The sequence below is a fragment of the Vespa crabro genome, chromosome 17 (assembly GCF_910589235.1).
Source record: "Vespa crabro chromosome 17, iyVesCrab1.2, whole genome shotgun sequence".
Classification (NCBI taxonomy): Eukaryota; Metazoa; Arthropoda; class Insecta; order Hymenoptera; family Vespidae; genus Vespa; species Vespa crabro.
This window is the reverse complement of record NC_060971.1, coordinates 1,136,801-1,150,297: the sequence shown is the minus strand read 5'-3', so window position 1 is coordinate 1,150,297 and position 13,497 is coordinate 1,136,801. Positions and strand designations below refer to the sequence as shown.

The window sequence follows — 13,497 nt, the reverse complement described above, 5'->3', positions numbered from 1 at the left end:
GATTCAACGGGATGCAATATCGACAGGTAATTGGCCGGCGGCCTGTTCGACCGTTCTTTATTGCAATGGCGAAATTTTACTCGCGATAAATTGTTAGCACAAGGTGAAATAATATTTATCCATTCTACGACGTGTATACGGTATTTACAAGAAGAAAATACTAACGATTACATTATTATTCAGTTTTACATAACCATATCATATATTTCCGTTGTTAGTACAAAGACATATCCTTTGTAAAAAATTAACAGCACATAAGTTAAGATCGTATAAATGAAAAAGTAGGAGAAATGAAACAAAAGAAAAAAAAAGGAAAGAAAAAAAAGGAAAAACGAAAGAGAAAAGGAGAAAAGAAGAAAAAAAAATTGACGCGAAATACGTCGAAGTGATACGCAAGTGTGATACTTATCATAGAGAGAAAGAAGAAAGAGACGAGAGGTAAACGGGGGTAGGACGGGGGCGGGAGCGGGTGCGGGCGCGTGGTAAAGGATCGGTAGTGGGTACGTGGAGTAAGTGCAATAATACCAGATTATTTGCATCGTAAAGCCGTGCGTATGGGTAAACACAATATTCGCTCTCCGCTCGGGTCTGTGAACCGATAGCGTGCACCCAGGTAGATTCGCATCCGTCTATCTCTCTGTTCTGTCGTCCCACCCCTTTCTCTCGTCGTTCTCTCGGTCTATCTCATTCTCTCATTCTCTCTCACTTGCACGCTACAAGCCATCTCTCTATCAAGCTATCTCTATATGTCTATCTATCTATCTATCTATCTATCTGTCTCTTTCTCTTTATCTCTTTCCCTCTCTCTCTCTCCCTCTCTGTACAGCCACGGCATAATACAGATTCTATTTGAGCTGCCTCAGGGAAGTTAACTTGTGATGCGTGCACTGCGCTTCTCTCTGTTGGCGATTCTACGGATCGAACCGTTCTCCATTTCGTTGATGAAAACCAGAAGGCGTACCACCAAACGTTCCCTTGTACATATAGGAGATTGCGCATATATTCCATGAAAATAGCTTAGGAATAGTTCATATGTGCATCTCTATAAATATGTGCTACGTTCGATGATTCGATTGTACATATTACAAACCTATTTGGCAATAAGTAACCCAGTTTGACTTTACCAATGGGCATTTGATCTCGACATTCGATTGATACCTAAATCAATATGAAGAAGGATCATAGTAGGAAGGTCGTTTAAAAATTTTTTCCTATTTTTTTTCTCTCATTTCAAATAGAATGGGGGGGAAAAAAGGAACGAAAAAGGGCCAAAAAATAAAATAGCGTTGGAATACGGGAGAACGTTTGAAAGTCCCTTTATCTATACTGCTATTTTCCTAACTCTGACGTCAGACCCTCCGGCGGATTTCTCCTCTCGGGAGAGAAGCACGGCGTCAGTAGCAGTAGCAGTAGCAACAGCAGCAGCAGCAGCATCCCTTTACGTCTCTCTCTGTACGCGTTGCGACGCGGCGCAGAAACGAAAGGGGGCTTCTCGCGCGAGGGCGAAAAACGACTCATGGGTGGGGGGGGTGTGCGAGCAGCATCCGTCGAGGGGTTGGCCTCGTCGATGTCGGCGAAAGGAGAGGGTGACTGTCCCCATACAAAAGGATAGTAACGAGTGGGGGTAGTAACGCCCGCCCATTGGTCCGCCCATGGTCCGACCGAAGCGGAGTCATTTGGAATCAATCCGTGGCACGATTTCACCCTGTTGTAGAGACAATCGTTGTTCTAAGTTCGCGAGAACACGAACGTTTTATTCGATTAATCGACAGAATTTTTCCGTCTGGACTGTTTTTTTTTTCTTTCCGTCAATTTCACCTATTCGTTCGTTCCCTCTTTTTTCTTTCTTTTTTTTTTTATTTCCTTTTTATTTACCTGAAAGATCATCTCATACTTGACCCATTTCGAAATCCAAGTTATGTTTTATCTGGTGTATTATCGAAGAAAACAGTTTAGTGTTTTATGCCTGAAGGTTAAAGTCTGACGATATGTACCTTCGATCATGGAGATCCGTTTAAAAGGTTCCATCGTTTTAGTAATAATAGAAGAGAAACATCCTTGACGGCGGCACGTCATGCCGATGTACACGTTCCTCTTGGCTAAACTCATTGCGAGTGTTTAGAACCGGTAAACAGAGAAAGAACGAGAGAGAGAGAGAGAGAGAGAGAGAGAGAGAGAGAGAAGAAGGAAGAAAATAAAAAAGGCGCGTTATCGTTGTGGAAACAAACTATTAGCGAAAGATAGCACTCCAAGAAAGAGAGAGGTAGAGTCTCGCGTGTGACAGTTCGCTTCGGTGAAATATGTCGGACGCGGGACGTCGACGAGGAATCTTCTCCGACGGTGATGTTTCCGACAACGTTTGTCCTTGAGATCCGCAAGAAGACTTAAAAAGAAGACTAAAAAAGATTTGATCTAATACGGAATCGTTGATAAAAGTTTCGAAGAAGGATCGTTCGGGGGTTCTTCTTTTTTTCTCTCTTCTTCGTTTCCTTTTTCTTTGTTGTATCAAGGACGAACGGAATGCAAGCAATGACCTTGAGCGTTGAAAGAAAGTGGTAAAATAAGAAGTGTGTTTTTCGGTTCTGATGAACGTTCGAGGGAACTCATGGAAGCGCATTGTGCGATGATGATGTCGAATCTGTCGTGCGACGGTTGCGCTGACAGCAGCAGCCGGGATTCCGACAGCAGTAGCATGATCGTAGATCCGGTGAGTCTCGATAAGAACGACATGTCACCGCCGCAATCGTCGTCGAGTCCGTTAATATCGAGTTCTCCGGTACCAACGATGACAGCGGCGACGACGAACTCGTTAAGATGTCGCGGAGGTGCGAATAGAATGACGAAAAAAATGCCATACTCGAGGATGCCGGTAACGTCGGTGGCGTTGTCCTCGAAGTCAACGAGTCAACAAAAAACGTCAACGGCGGGTCAACAGTCATCCGGTTATGGAAACGAGAAAATGTCTTCGTCTTTGATAAAACCACCATATTCCTATATAGCATTGATCACCATGGCCATCCTACAATCACCCCAAAAGAAACTTACGCTAAGTGGCATATGCGAATTTATAATGTCACGATTTCCATATTATCACGATAAATTTCCAGCCTGGCAAAATTCTATCAGGCATAATCTATCGTTGAACGATTGTTTCATTAAGATACCAAGAGAGCCCGGCAATCCGGGTAAAGGCAATTATTGGACATTGGATCCACTTGCCGAGGATATGTTTGACAATGGTAGCTTTTTACGACGTAGGAAGAGATACAAGAGGCCACCGCCTCATTACGTTCTTCGCGACAGGGCTATCATGGCTACCTTTGCAATTTGCGGCGATCGTGGACCTTGTCCAGGTGGTGGGGCTGGACATCCAGGTACATTGGCTTATCCCGGTGCTGCATACCTTTCGCCACCACCCGGCCTACCACTTTTGGACTTTTCTCCGTCTACGTTGGAAGCTCTCAAATTAGGTGCTTTCCTCGAGCCCCCAGCACCGCTTTACAAGCCTGTACCCATTACCGCACCGCCTATCAGACAACTCGAACCAACACCGACTAGGACAACAACGACGATACCAATGATCAACGCACAGACCAGCGTTGAGAAGAAAAGAAACTTTAGTATCGATGCACTCATCGGCAAACAAACGGTCAGCGATCAAGGTTGCGCCGGTCTTCTCGATCTTAGTCCGTCGGAGCACAGAGAAATTAGAAGTCAAGCGTCCGCGTTTTCGCCTCTCGTTTAGAGCAAACCTTTCATTTTGCTCGATAATTATCTTTCGATATCGATCGATAGCGATTCCTTCGTCCAAGTCGTCCGATCCACCGATGTAATTCACGATTAATCAGATAATGGAACCCGTCGTAATAATGTAAATTGGATTTATAGTAATCGAATTGTATATCTCGTAGAGAGAGAGAGAGAGAGAGAGAGAGAGAGAGCGAGAGAGAGAGAGAGAGAGAGAGAGAGAGAGAGAGAGAATGAAAGACAAATTTCGACGAAAGGAGTCGCGTATATTTCGTTTAAATGGACTAATCGTCGATCGGTCACATTCCTATAAGAGACTCCTTATCAAAGTGACTTTGTTTCGTCGGTTTTTATTATTAGAATAAGGTCATCGTCCAGTGAATGGTGATTTTATTTGTACGGACGATCGCATCGAAAAAGGATGCGAATAAATATTTTCAATACTCGATCGTGATCTCGACATTCTCCTTCTATTGATATACCGATCCTATAATCAGCTACTGCGTCAGTTATTATAGGATTTAACTATCGTAAATTTTTAGTCGAAAATAAACTTTGACAAATAATGTTACTACCGATCGTCGGAGACTCGAAAAATTATATCACCATCAGCGAAAGTCATGCGTTTGTTATGAATCGACTATAATTAATCAACGACGTATTCTTCTTTCTTTTTCTTTTTTCCTATCCTTTTCTTTCCTTTCCTTTTCTTCTTATCACCAACACCAACATTATTATTCGTTCTTATAAATGCTAACTTTCGAATATTTTTATTTCAATGATCCATTTGTATCTTTAAATTATTTTATCTATAAAATATCTTTATCGATAACGATAAGAGCGCGACAAAAGAAAAAAAAAAGAAAGGATAGTTAGACGAAGGCGTAGTGCAATAGTACGTGATAATTGTTTGATTTCTAATAAATTCTTCTAATATTTCTTATTATTTTTCAAGTCGCGATATTATATTTTGACTTTTTAATAATCATTGATATCATCAAAATGGCCACTGGCAATAGTCTTTGGCAATCCGTTTGCGTTCGGTCGATTAATAACGGCATTGTAAATACGAGCCCCGGACAAATATGTGCGTAGCACTCTTATTATTCCGGGGGCATGTTTCTTTTCTTTCTTTTTCTTCGTCGGATTTAATGTAAAGACACGCTACTCGAAATTGGACCGCGTTCGGTCAAGTAGGTATTATTTAGTTGTACATAAAGTGATAATATGTAGTATTTTAAAAATACATATACTAATAGGACACATTTATCATCGTAGACAATTTTATTGTGCACATACGTGTATATCTATGACGTGACGTGGCTTTTTGTTTTCTTAGATTCGTTGAAAAAAAGGGAATTGATAATAAATACAAAAACAAACAAACGAACGAACAATGAAAAAACGAAACAATACGAAAGCACCTTATTACTTAAGAACAAATTTTTCTCTTTTAATCTAATGTCAATCTCTAATGAGATTGGCAGAGCCAATAATATCGTCTGTCACATGTGCATTCCGAGAGAATGAAATTTGTTAGAAAAAGAAAAAAAAAAAAAGAAAAAGATGAAGAAAAAAAAGAGAGTTTTATAATTTTCTCAGGCAGCTCTTTTCCTTTTTCTTTCCTTTTAATTTCTCTTTTCTCTTTTTTCCTTTCCGTTTTTTTTTTTCGCTAAATAGACTTGGCCGTAGGAGTAAATCCAGTAAAAGTTTCGAGAACAGGGTAGAAACGTAATTAAATAAAAGAAATCTTACAATTAGAACTGTATCTTACGCGAAAGAATGCAACTATGAAAAACATATCGTAATGTTTTAACATTGACAATTATTTTTTCACAAGTAATTTTTTTCAAATATTTTAAATAACGTTTTATATATATACTATATATATATATATATATATATATATATATATATATATACATATATATATTATAATTAAGAATATAGAATAACAACAATAATAACGGTAATAATAATTATTATCTATTAATATTAACGTTTTTTCTGTCTCGTTAAGTTTTCGTTGTTCACATTGGCACGGCCTTTAAAGTGGAAAAGCCTCGAGAAATTTGTATTGTAGATAGTACGAAAACACTCGACGAACGTCGATCGAATCTCTCGGTGAGCAATATGAGCAAGAAGGAAGAACTCGAAGGAGAGGGATGGATGAGAGAGAAAACAGAACGAAAAGGAAAGAAAAATATAGAGAAACGGGAGTAAAAAGAGAGAAGAAAGAATGTGTGAGTGAGTATGCACGTGATTGTGTGGGTGGATTGCGTCTGGGTGTGTGTGAAAAAGAGAAAAAGAAAAAAAGAGAAAGAATTCTCAATGAATCGACGATACATACTCAAAGTGAAAAAAGAGAAAAAAGAAAAGGAAAAAAGAATAATAAAAATAAATAAATAAAAAAAAGGAAATAATAAATAAAAAAACCGTGCATTAATGCATGTAGGTATGTATCAGGAAAGTGCGACAGAGTTATGCGTTAATTTCAGGAGAAACGACGAGCCATGATATTGGATTAAAATTACGACGATAAGGCTCACTGTGTCGGTTATTATCAGAGCATAATGTGAGAGAGAGAGAGAGAGAGGGAGAATGAGAGAAAGAGAGAATGAAAATGAGAGAGAGAGAGAGAGAGAGAGAGAGAGAGAGAGAGAGAGAGAGAGAGAGAGAGTATTTAATCAGATTTACTTTTCTCGAATAAAATGATGTGTGACGCGGTAGGGGGTTATTTTAGGTAAATAGTGTCATATTTTCAGATAACTTATGAAAGTAATAAATCGAGATTTACTTCGTCAACGTCGAGTATCTTTCGAACTTTACTTGCCTTTATACTTAACATAGATACGTTTGATTGAATACATATTTGAAAATTAAAATAAAGTAATTTTCGTCATCATATCGATTGCAAAATGTCGTCTTTTTTTTTTTTTCTTTTTTTCTTTTAGAAAGGCTTAGATATATTATTTCACCGAGCTGCGTCTGATATTTACTTATATAATTAAAAATAAAAGAAAAAGAAAAAGAGAGAAAGAGAAAAAGAAAGCGAAAAAAAGAAGCGATTATATCTTCTTCGTTCCTTCATCAAGTATAAATACTGGATCGTCATAAAAATATATGTTTAGTTATAGGCTATGATTATGGTACACGTCTTCTACCAATAAAAACAAAAAAAAAAAACAAATAATTAAATAAATAAATAAATAAAAATATAAAACAATTCGTCTCTGTAGATTATAGCGAAAATATTGTGTGTGTCAAGACGGTAGATTTATAATAATGTGTAATAATAATGATAAAATAAAGTATCGTTACGTATATAGAGACGTTCAAAATGAAATATATATATATATATATATATATATATATATATATATATATATATATATATATATATATATAATGCATGTATATATCAATGAAAAAAGAAACGTTTTGGATTAGACATTTAGGAGATTCCTTGGAAGAGAATTCTCTTACTTTTTTTCATTCCCAATATTTTGTAAAAATAAAAATTTTCTTTTCTTTTCCTTTTTTTCTTTTCATTCTATTACTTAATGTCGCATCAAACCATTTGCGTGAGTTATATGGCGACAATAAAGAGGTAAAGTACGCAGTTTATAATACAGAGTTTAGTGTATTTTAGATAGCATAGTAGCCTTTGTCATATCATTCTTGTTTTCGTTATTTTTTTTTCTTCCCTATATACGATTATAATATCGAGGCGTAGCGTCGTTGATAAGAAAGAGAGAGATAGAGATAGAGGGTGAAAGTGAGAGCGATAGAGTGAGTGAGGGTGAGAGAAAGAGAGAGAGAGAGAGAGAGAGAGGGAGAGAGAGAGAGAGAGAAAGTACTCGAAACGTGAAGAATTTTTTCACGTGGAAAAAAAAGGGAAAAAGCTTGTCTCTCGAAGAAGTGCATCCAGTTTCCAGTACAAAGCAATAACTTGTTTACCCGCTTCGGTGCAAGCAGCTGAGGGGTGAACGGCGAATGAGTGGATTTTCATTGCAGTTTAATCCCGTCCCTGTTCCCTACGTGGTATTCTAAACGGCGATACGAAGGCAACTCTTGTCGCTCGGGGTGACGATATTACATTCCTCGATCGTGACGAAGATAACAGCCATGGCACGTAGCATCTCTTCTCTTCTTCTTTTCTTCTCCCTTTTTTTTTTCTTTTTCTCTCTCTATCTCTTTTTTTTCTCTTCCCACTGATCTCTTTCTGTCATTTCCCGTCTATTCCCTCTAATCTCTCAAACGATGGAATTTATGAGATACCCAGTATATATACTCACATTGGCTCGTTTCGATATCGAAATCAAATCAAACTTCAAACTACACACACACACACACACACACACACACACATATATATATATATATATATATATGCATATAAAGTCATAGGAAAAAATTTTTACATAAGAAACAAATAAGATCAGATAAGAATTATACTTTCATTCGTAACAATTATCCTTTCATATCTTCCTTAAACCCTACAATTGAAACGTTAGAGATAAAATACAATGTTATCGGTCTAATAATAAGAAGAACTTTCAAATGCCTTGGATTCTATCTATTACAGAGTGATTAACAGGCGACACGGAACTCTCGCTATGAAACTATTTGCAAGTACTTAGTTGTACAATATTACCAACGATCATTCTTGCTATCTCTCTCTCTCTCTCTCTCACTTTCCGGATTCGCTTATGTCTATACTATACGCATGTACGTATATGTCTGTGTATATATGTATGCATATATGTACGTTGCGCTTTAAATGCAACGGTAAATCGTGTTTACGGACGATAAAATAACAGTCACGATGCTGGATTTCATGGTCGAGGTAAGTAATGCAATTCATAGTAATATTCCACGTGCATTTCAGAGATATTATAGATAACACGAACATGTATTTCTACCTATCTATCCAATAAGTCTAGACGTTAACTTTTCGAGCCTATTATTTAGTCGATTAATTCTTCTCCTTTTATCTTCTTCTTTTCTTTATTTCCTTTTTTTTTTCTTTATTTTTTTTTTTCTTTTTTTTAATCGACAATCATCTATCCGTTAAATGTTGAAAATGATATTTGAAAAGATTGTCCTCGAAATTATAACGTCGAATGATGGTAGAAGATCGATAAATGGAACGGAGATGAGACATAATGAACCTCTTTCCCATCGTCTCTAATTGTCAACCACCGGCACATTATTTACCCTTACCGAACACAAGGAATTATATATCCTCTCTCTCTCTCTCTTTCTCTCTCTCTCTCTCTCTCTTTCTCTTTTTTGATTCAATATTAAAGAAAGACAGAAGAAAGACGACCGTGAAAGCGATTCTCTCATCTTTCTCTTCCTCCTCTATTCCTGTATCTACGTGGCGACAATGCAAACCGAAACAAACACTTGGCGGCACGTGAGTGCCACGTGCCAACTAGGATATATTACATTCCGAATGCACACACACTTGACGACCGATTAAAGGGGTGTGTACACGGGAGAGATACGACAATGATCGTGACAACGATACAAGTTCGCACGAAAACACGATTTCCTGTTTCTATTACCTGACTCTGATATATATGTATGTATGTATGTATGTATATATATATATATATATACATATATATATATATATATATAATGTATATATATATAATGTATATATATAATGTATATATATATGTATATATATATAATATATATCAATAATTTTAATAACTATCATATAAAGTTACTTACAGTTATATATTACCTAAGAATTTTATGAATGATTATACTATTAAAATTGTTTAGAATGATAAAAAGAGATAAGTCTGAAAGAAAATTAGATAACATAAACATTATAAATATACTTATATGTGTGCGCGCGCAGGCGTGTGAACGTGTACGTGATGCGATAGTAAGAAGAGGATTCATCAGAACGCATGGATTCCAGTGTAAAGGTACTTCAAGTTGGTGGTACTGGCAATGACCAATATTATGATAATAATTCAAGTCTCTAGCGTCCTCTCCGAATCCTGAAAAACGAGTTTCATCGTCGTCGTCGTCGTCGTCGTCGTCGTAGTAGTAGTCGTATGTAGTCATAGTCGTCCTTGTTGTCAGAAAAAAGAAAAAAAAAAAACAAAGAAAAGGAAAGAGATTTATTCGTTCTCCCACCTATGACGATCGCGCATAAGCAAGGTGGAGGATTCGGTGGCCATGTTTGAAGGTGCGGGCGTGGCCTTCCGGTTTCCCTGGGCAACCGGCGCCCGCGTTATCCAGATATCGACCTGGGAGCGACGAGAAGGGTTGCTAGGCTTCTGTCCAGGAGGGAAAATGTTATCACTGCTTTGTGGTGGCTAAGATAGCAACCCGCCTCATCCCCACCTCACCCCTGTCTCACCCCTATCCTTCTACCATCCACCCATTGAAAGTGAGATATATATATATATATATATATATATATATATATATATAGAGAGAGAGAGAGAGAGAGAGAGAGAGATAGTTGGATAGATAGATAGATATAGATATACATATATCTTCCTTTCTCCTTCCTCAACTCGCTTTTCGTTTCATTCTCCCGCCCATGATCCTCTTCTCTACGCGACCGCTTATCTATCTACCTTCTCAGGATATGTACCTACCAACGCCTTCAGCCTGCATTCACGGTTTTTTTCTTTTTCCTCTCCTCTCCTTTTTTCCCTCTGATTTTTCTGATTTTTCTTATTCGAACGAACCGATCGTTTCGCATAATCAATTATGTCAGTTTTTCCACTGACTTTACTATATTGTTTTTAAAGGAGCTGCTTTTGGATAAGGATTAATTAATCTAATTAGATCGGATGAAAAGGGTGAAAAAGGTGGGAAATGTTGATAGTATCTGATTTGAATTGGATATATGAGGGTTTGTTCAATTATTTTTTTGTTTAGGATCATAGAAACGATGAAAAACATTTTGTGATCTGTTTTTATTTCCATATAATTTAAAGTTTACTTTTATAAATTTTTTCTCTCTTTCTCTCTCTCTCTCTCTCTCTCTCTCTCTCTCTCACTGCTCGTAAAATAGAATAAATTAAACCCTGTTGGTATTTCTATTATTAATTCAAGAGAAACAAGATAAATATTAAATATATACTATAATTTTTAAATAAAATAGATAGATTTGATCGATATTTAATATAATCATGTAGATATTTTCTGACACATAAGAGAAATAATTTTCTATATATTTCTATACTTTTCGTAAGAGAATCTAATTAAAATTAAATTGAAATTAAATTTAAATCAATTAATTTATTTTGTCTATTAATTATTTAAAATAAGAAAATAAATCTTATATATATATATCTAAATAATTTCGAAATAAATTAGGTCGATTCGATCGAGATACGATTAACTCATGTATTTCTTAAATGTTTATGTGTATAAAGCAAAAGCTACGAGATCTTTCCATGCTCTTATCCTATATACATAATAAGCTAGTAGCTTAGAGATGCGCGTGCGCGCGTACATAAAGCTTGTCGTATCTCGGCACACGTAGGAATCCTGAAAATGTGTGCGAACCACGGATGATATTAGATTCTTGAACAAAGTTTTCGCATGGTCGAGGTATCGAGGACCGTCTCTGGGACAGCTCGTCCGTTGTGCGTTTTACTCTTTGGCATTGATTTATTTCTCTCTCTCTCTCTCTCTCTCTCTCTCTCTCCTTCTCTCTCTCTCTCTCTCTCTTTGTCACTCGTCGATGTGTTTTCCTCTTTCAGATATATTCCTCATAAATAAATTCACATAGAAAAAAATTATTTCAATTATTTACTTCACAATATTTTCATTATAAAAACAATGAAATTTCTTTCGCGAAGAAAAACATAATTTGGATAATTTCGGGTTTTTATAAACATTAATACTTTGTTAATAAATAATGATTAATAATTTTTATAGAAATAAATATTAATCGTATTTATAGAAACTCATGATTAATATAGGTATTAGAAAGTATTATTATATATAATATATATAACAATATGTATATATATATATATATATATATATATATATATATAGATATATCGAATGTTCCTTTTTCTTTGGCCATGATAAGAAAAGATGTTAAAAGTATGACGGAAAAGATGGTGTGAAGGGGGAGGTAAGACATTTATAATGTATCGGTTTCTTGGGAAGGTTCGGGCATATGTCTCAAAAGTTTTTCTCACTTTAGCGATTCGATACGAAGCGTCAGAGTGCTTTTCGAGCGAGGAATAAGGATATATCGTATAAGGTATAGAGGCGGGGTGGAAGGTGGCAAGGGAGCAAGGAGGATAGGGGAGGAATATGTATTATCGGAAAATCGGTAGATATATACGTGTAGTATAGGAAAAAACGATGAACCGACTACGGTATCTACGGGTAGATATTTCTGTTAGATCTACGTTGCTTCCTACGATGTCCGTTGGAATGTACATAAGGCGTGATAGTAATATCCGGGACTATCCGATGAAATCTGCAGGAAAAATGAATGCCTCGCTTTTACGCGAGGGTTGATTTTTCCGAAGGAAAGCCACCGATAAAGGTAAATACTTTCACGAATATCGAGGTACGAAAAGCTTGGAATAATTGGAATATCGAAATAAGATATCTATAAATGTATAGCCTATAGAGGTATATACCTATATACGGGTATATACCTACGTATATCGTATATATATTACAAATGATTTTAACGTATATAGATACTCCTCCCGTTTCCGATATTCCCGATTGATAGACACATATACGCTAATATCAAAGCTCGCTAATCGCTCTCCCATTCCATTTAGTAATGCAGCTTTAGGACGTTTCAGAATACGTTGCGAGAAAGAAAGAAAGAAAGAAAGAAAGAAAGAAAGAAAGGAGGAAGGAAGGAAAAGAAGAGAAAGAAAATAAAAGAAAGTCAATGTAGACTTTTCTAGCTGGAAGGTAGGTAATGTCCCTATTAAAATTCTTCACTGTTTCGCGTTTTTACCAGAATAAGACGTTACCATTGTAATCTTTAAAAAAGAAAGAGTAAGACGAGGTAAAGGAGAAGAGGTAGAATGAATGAAAAGAAGGAACTGGCGATGGAGTAATGGGAACGAGTGGGGAGAAGGAAGAATTAAAAGTTGGAGGTGAACGGAAGGAAGGAAGAGATACGAACGCTCGTCGTGGCCGCTGGCTGTGTAACTTGAAGGGAATTATTAGCCAAGGAGGAAGTTTAAATTGTCGTTGTGCAACCGCCTTCGGGCATCGACGACGTATCCCGTTCACGGAGCGAGAAATTTAAATCTTGCTAAGCTGGACCATTAGTACGAAGTGCAAACAGCAAACAGTGCATTAAACTGCAGGCAGGCGTGCGCGCGCGCGCGCGCTCGCCCGAGCCCGTACAGAAGCGCAGTAAGCGGGAAGCGAGCCACGGGGGACACCGAAAACGTGTCTCGTTCTGCCACCCATCCACCCTCTTGGACCATCCCTTGGTACCGCGTTACCGTCCTTAAACGCAAAGCCAAGTGTCCGTTCCCACGAGGATATTTCTCGTCGAGCGATATTTTGCTCTCATCTCGTTGCGTACGCGTCACTGTGTATTTAGACGGCAATACGGCTCGGTACAACAATGAAACGAATTTTAAATCCGCATTTCACGCTCTTTCGCGCTTTCATCGCGAGTTCTACGTAATCTCTCATACAGCTTGTAGTAAATTATCGGTGCAATAGACGTAAAAAAGAGAGAAGGGTATACGCAAATTACTA

The 13,497-nt window shown here is 37.1% G+C and overlaps 1 protein-coding gene across 1 annotated transcript; it reads left to right on the top strand.

The window, feature by feature from the left end:
- The first annotated feature begins 1,311 nt into the window (after positions 1 to 1,311).
- On the top strand, positions 1,312 to 4,404 carry LOC124430117 (forkhead box protein D3-like). The gene has a single exon (XM_046976247.1). The coding sequence runs from the start codon at positions 2,606 to 2,608 to the stop codon at positions 3,743 to 3,745; it is 1,140 nt and encodes a 379-aa protein (XP_046832203.1). The 5' UTR covers positions 1,312 to 2,605; the 3' UTR covers positions 3,746 to 4,404.
- Positions 4,405 to 13,497: the final 9,093 nt, after the last annotated feature.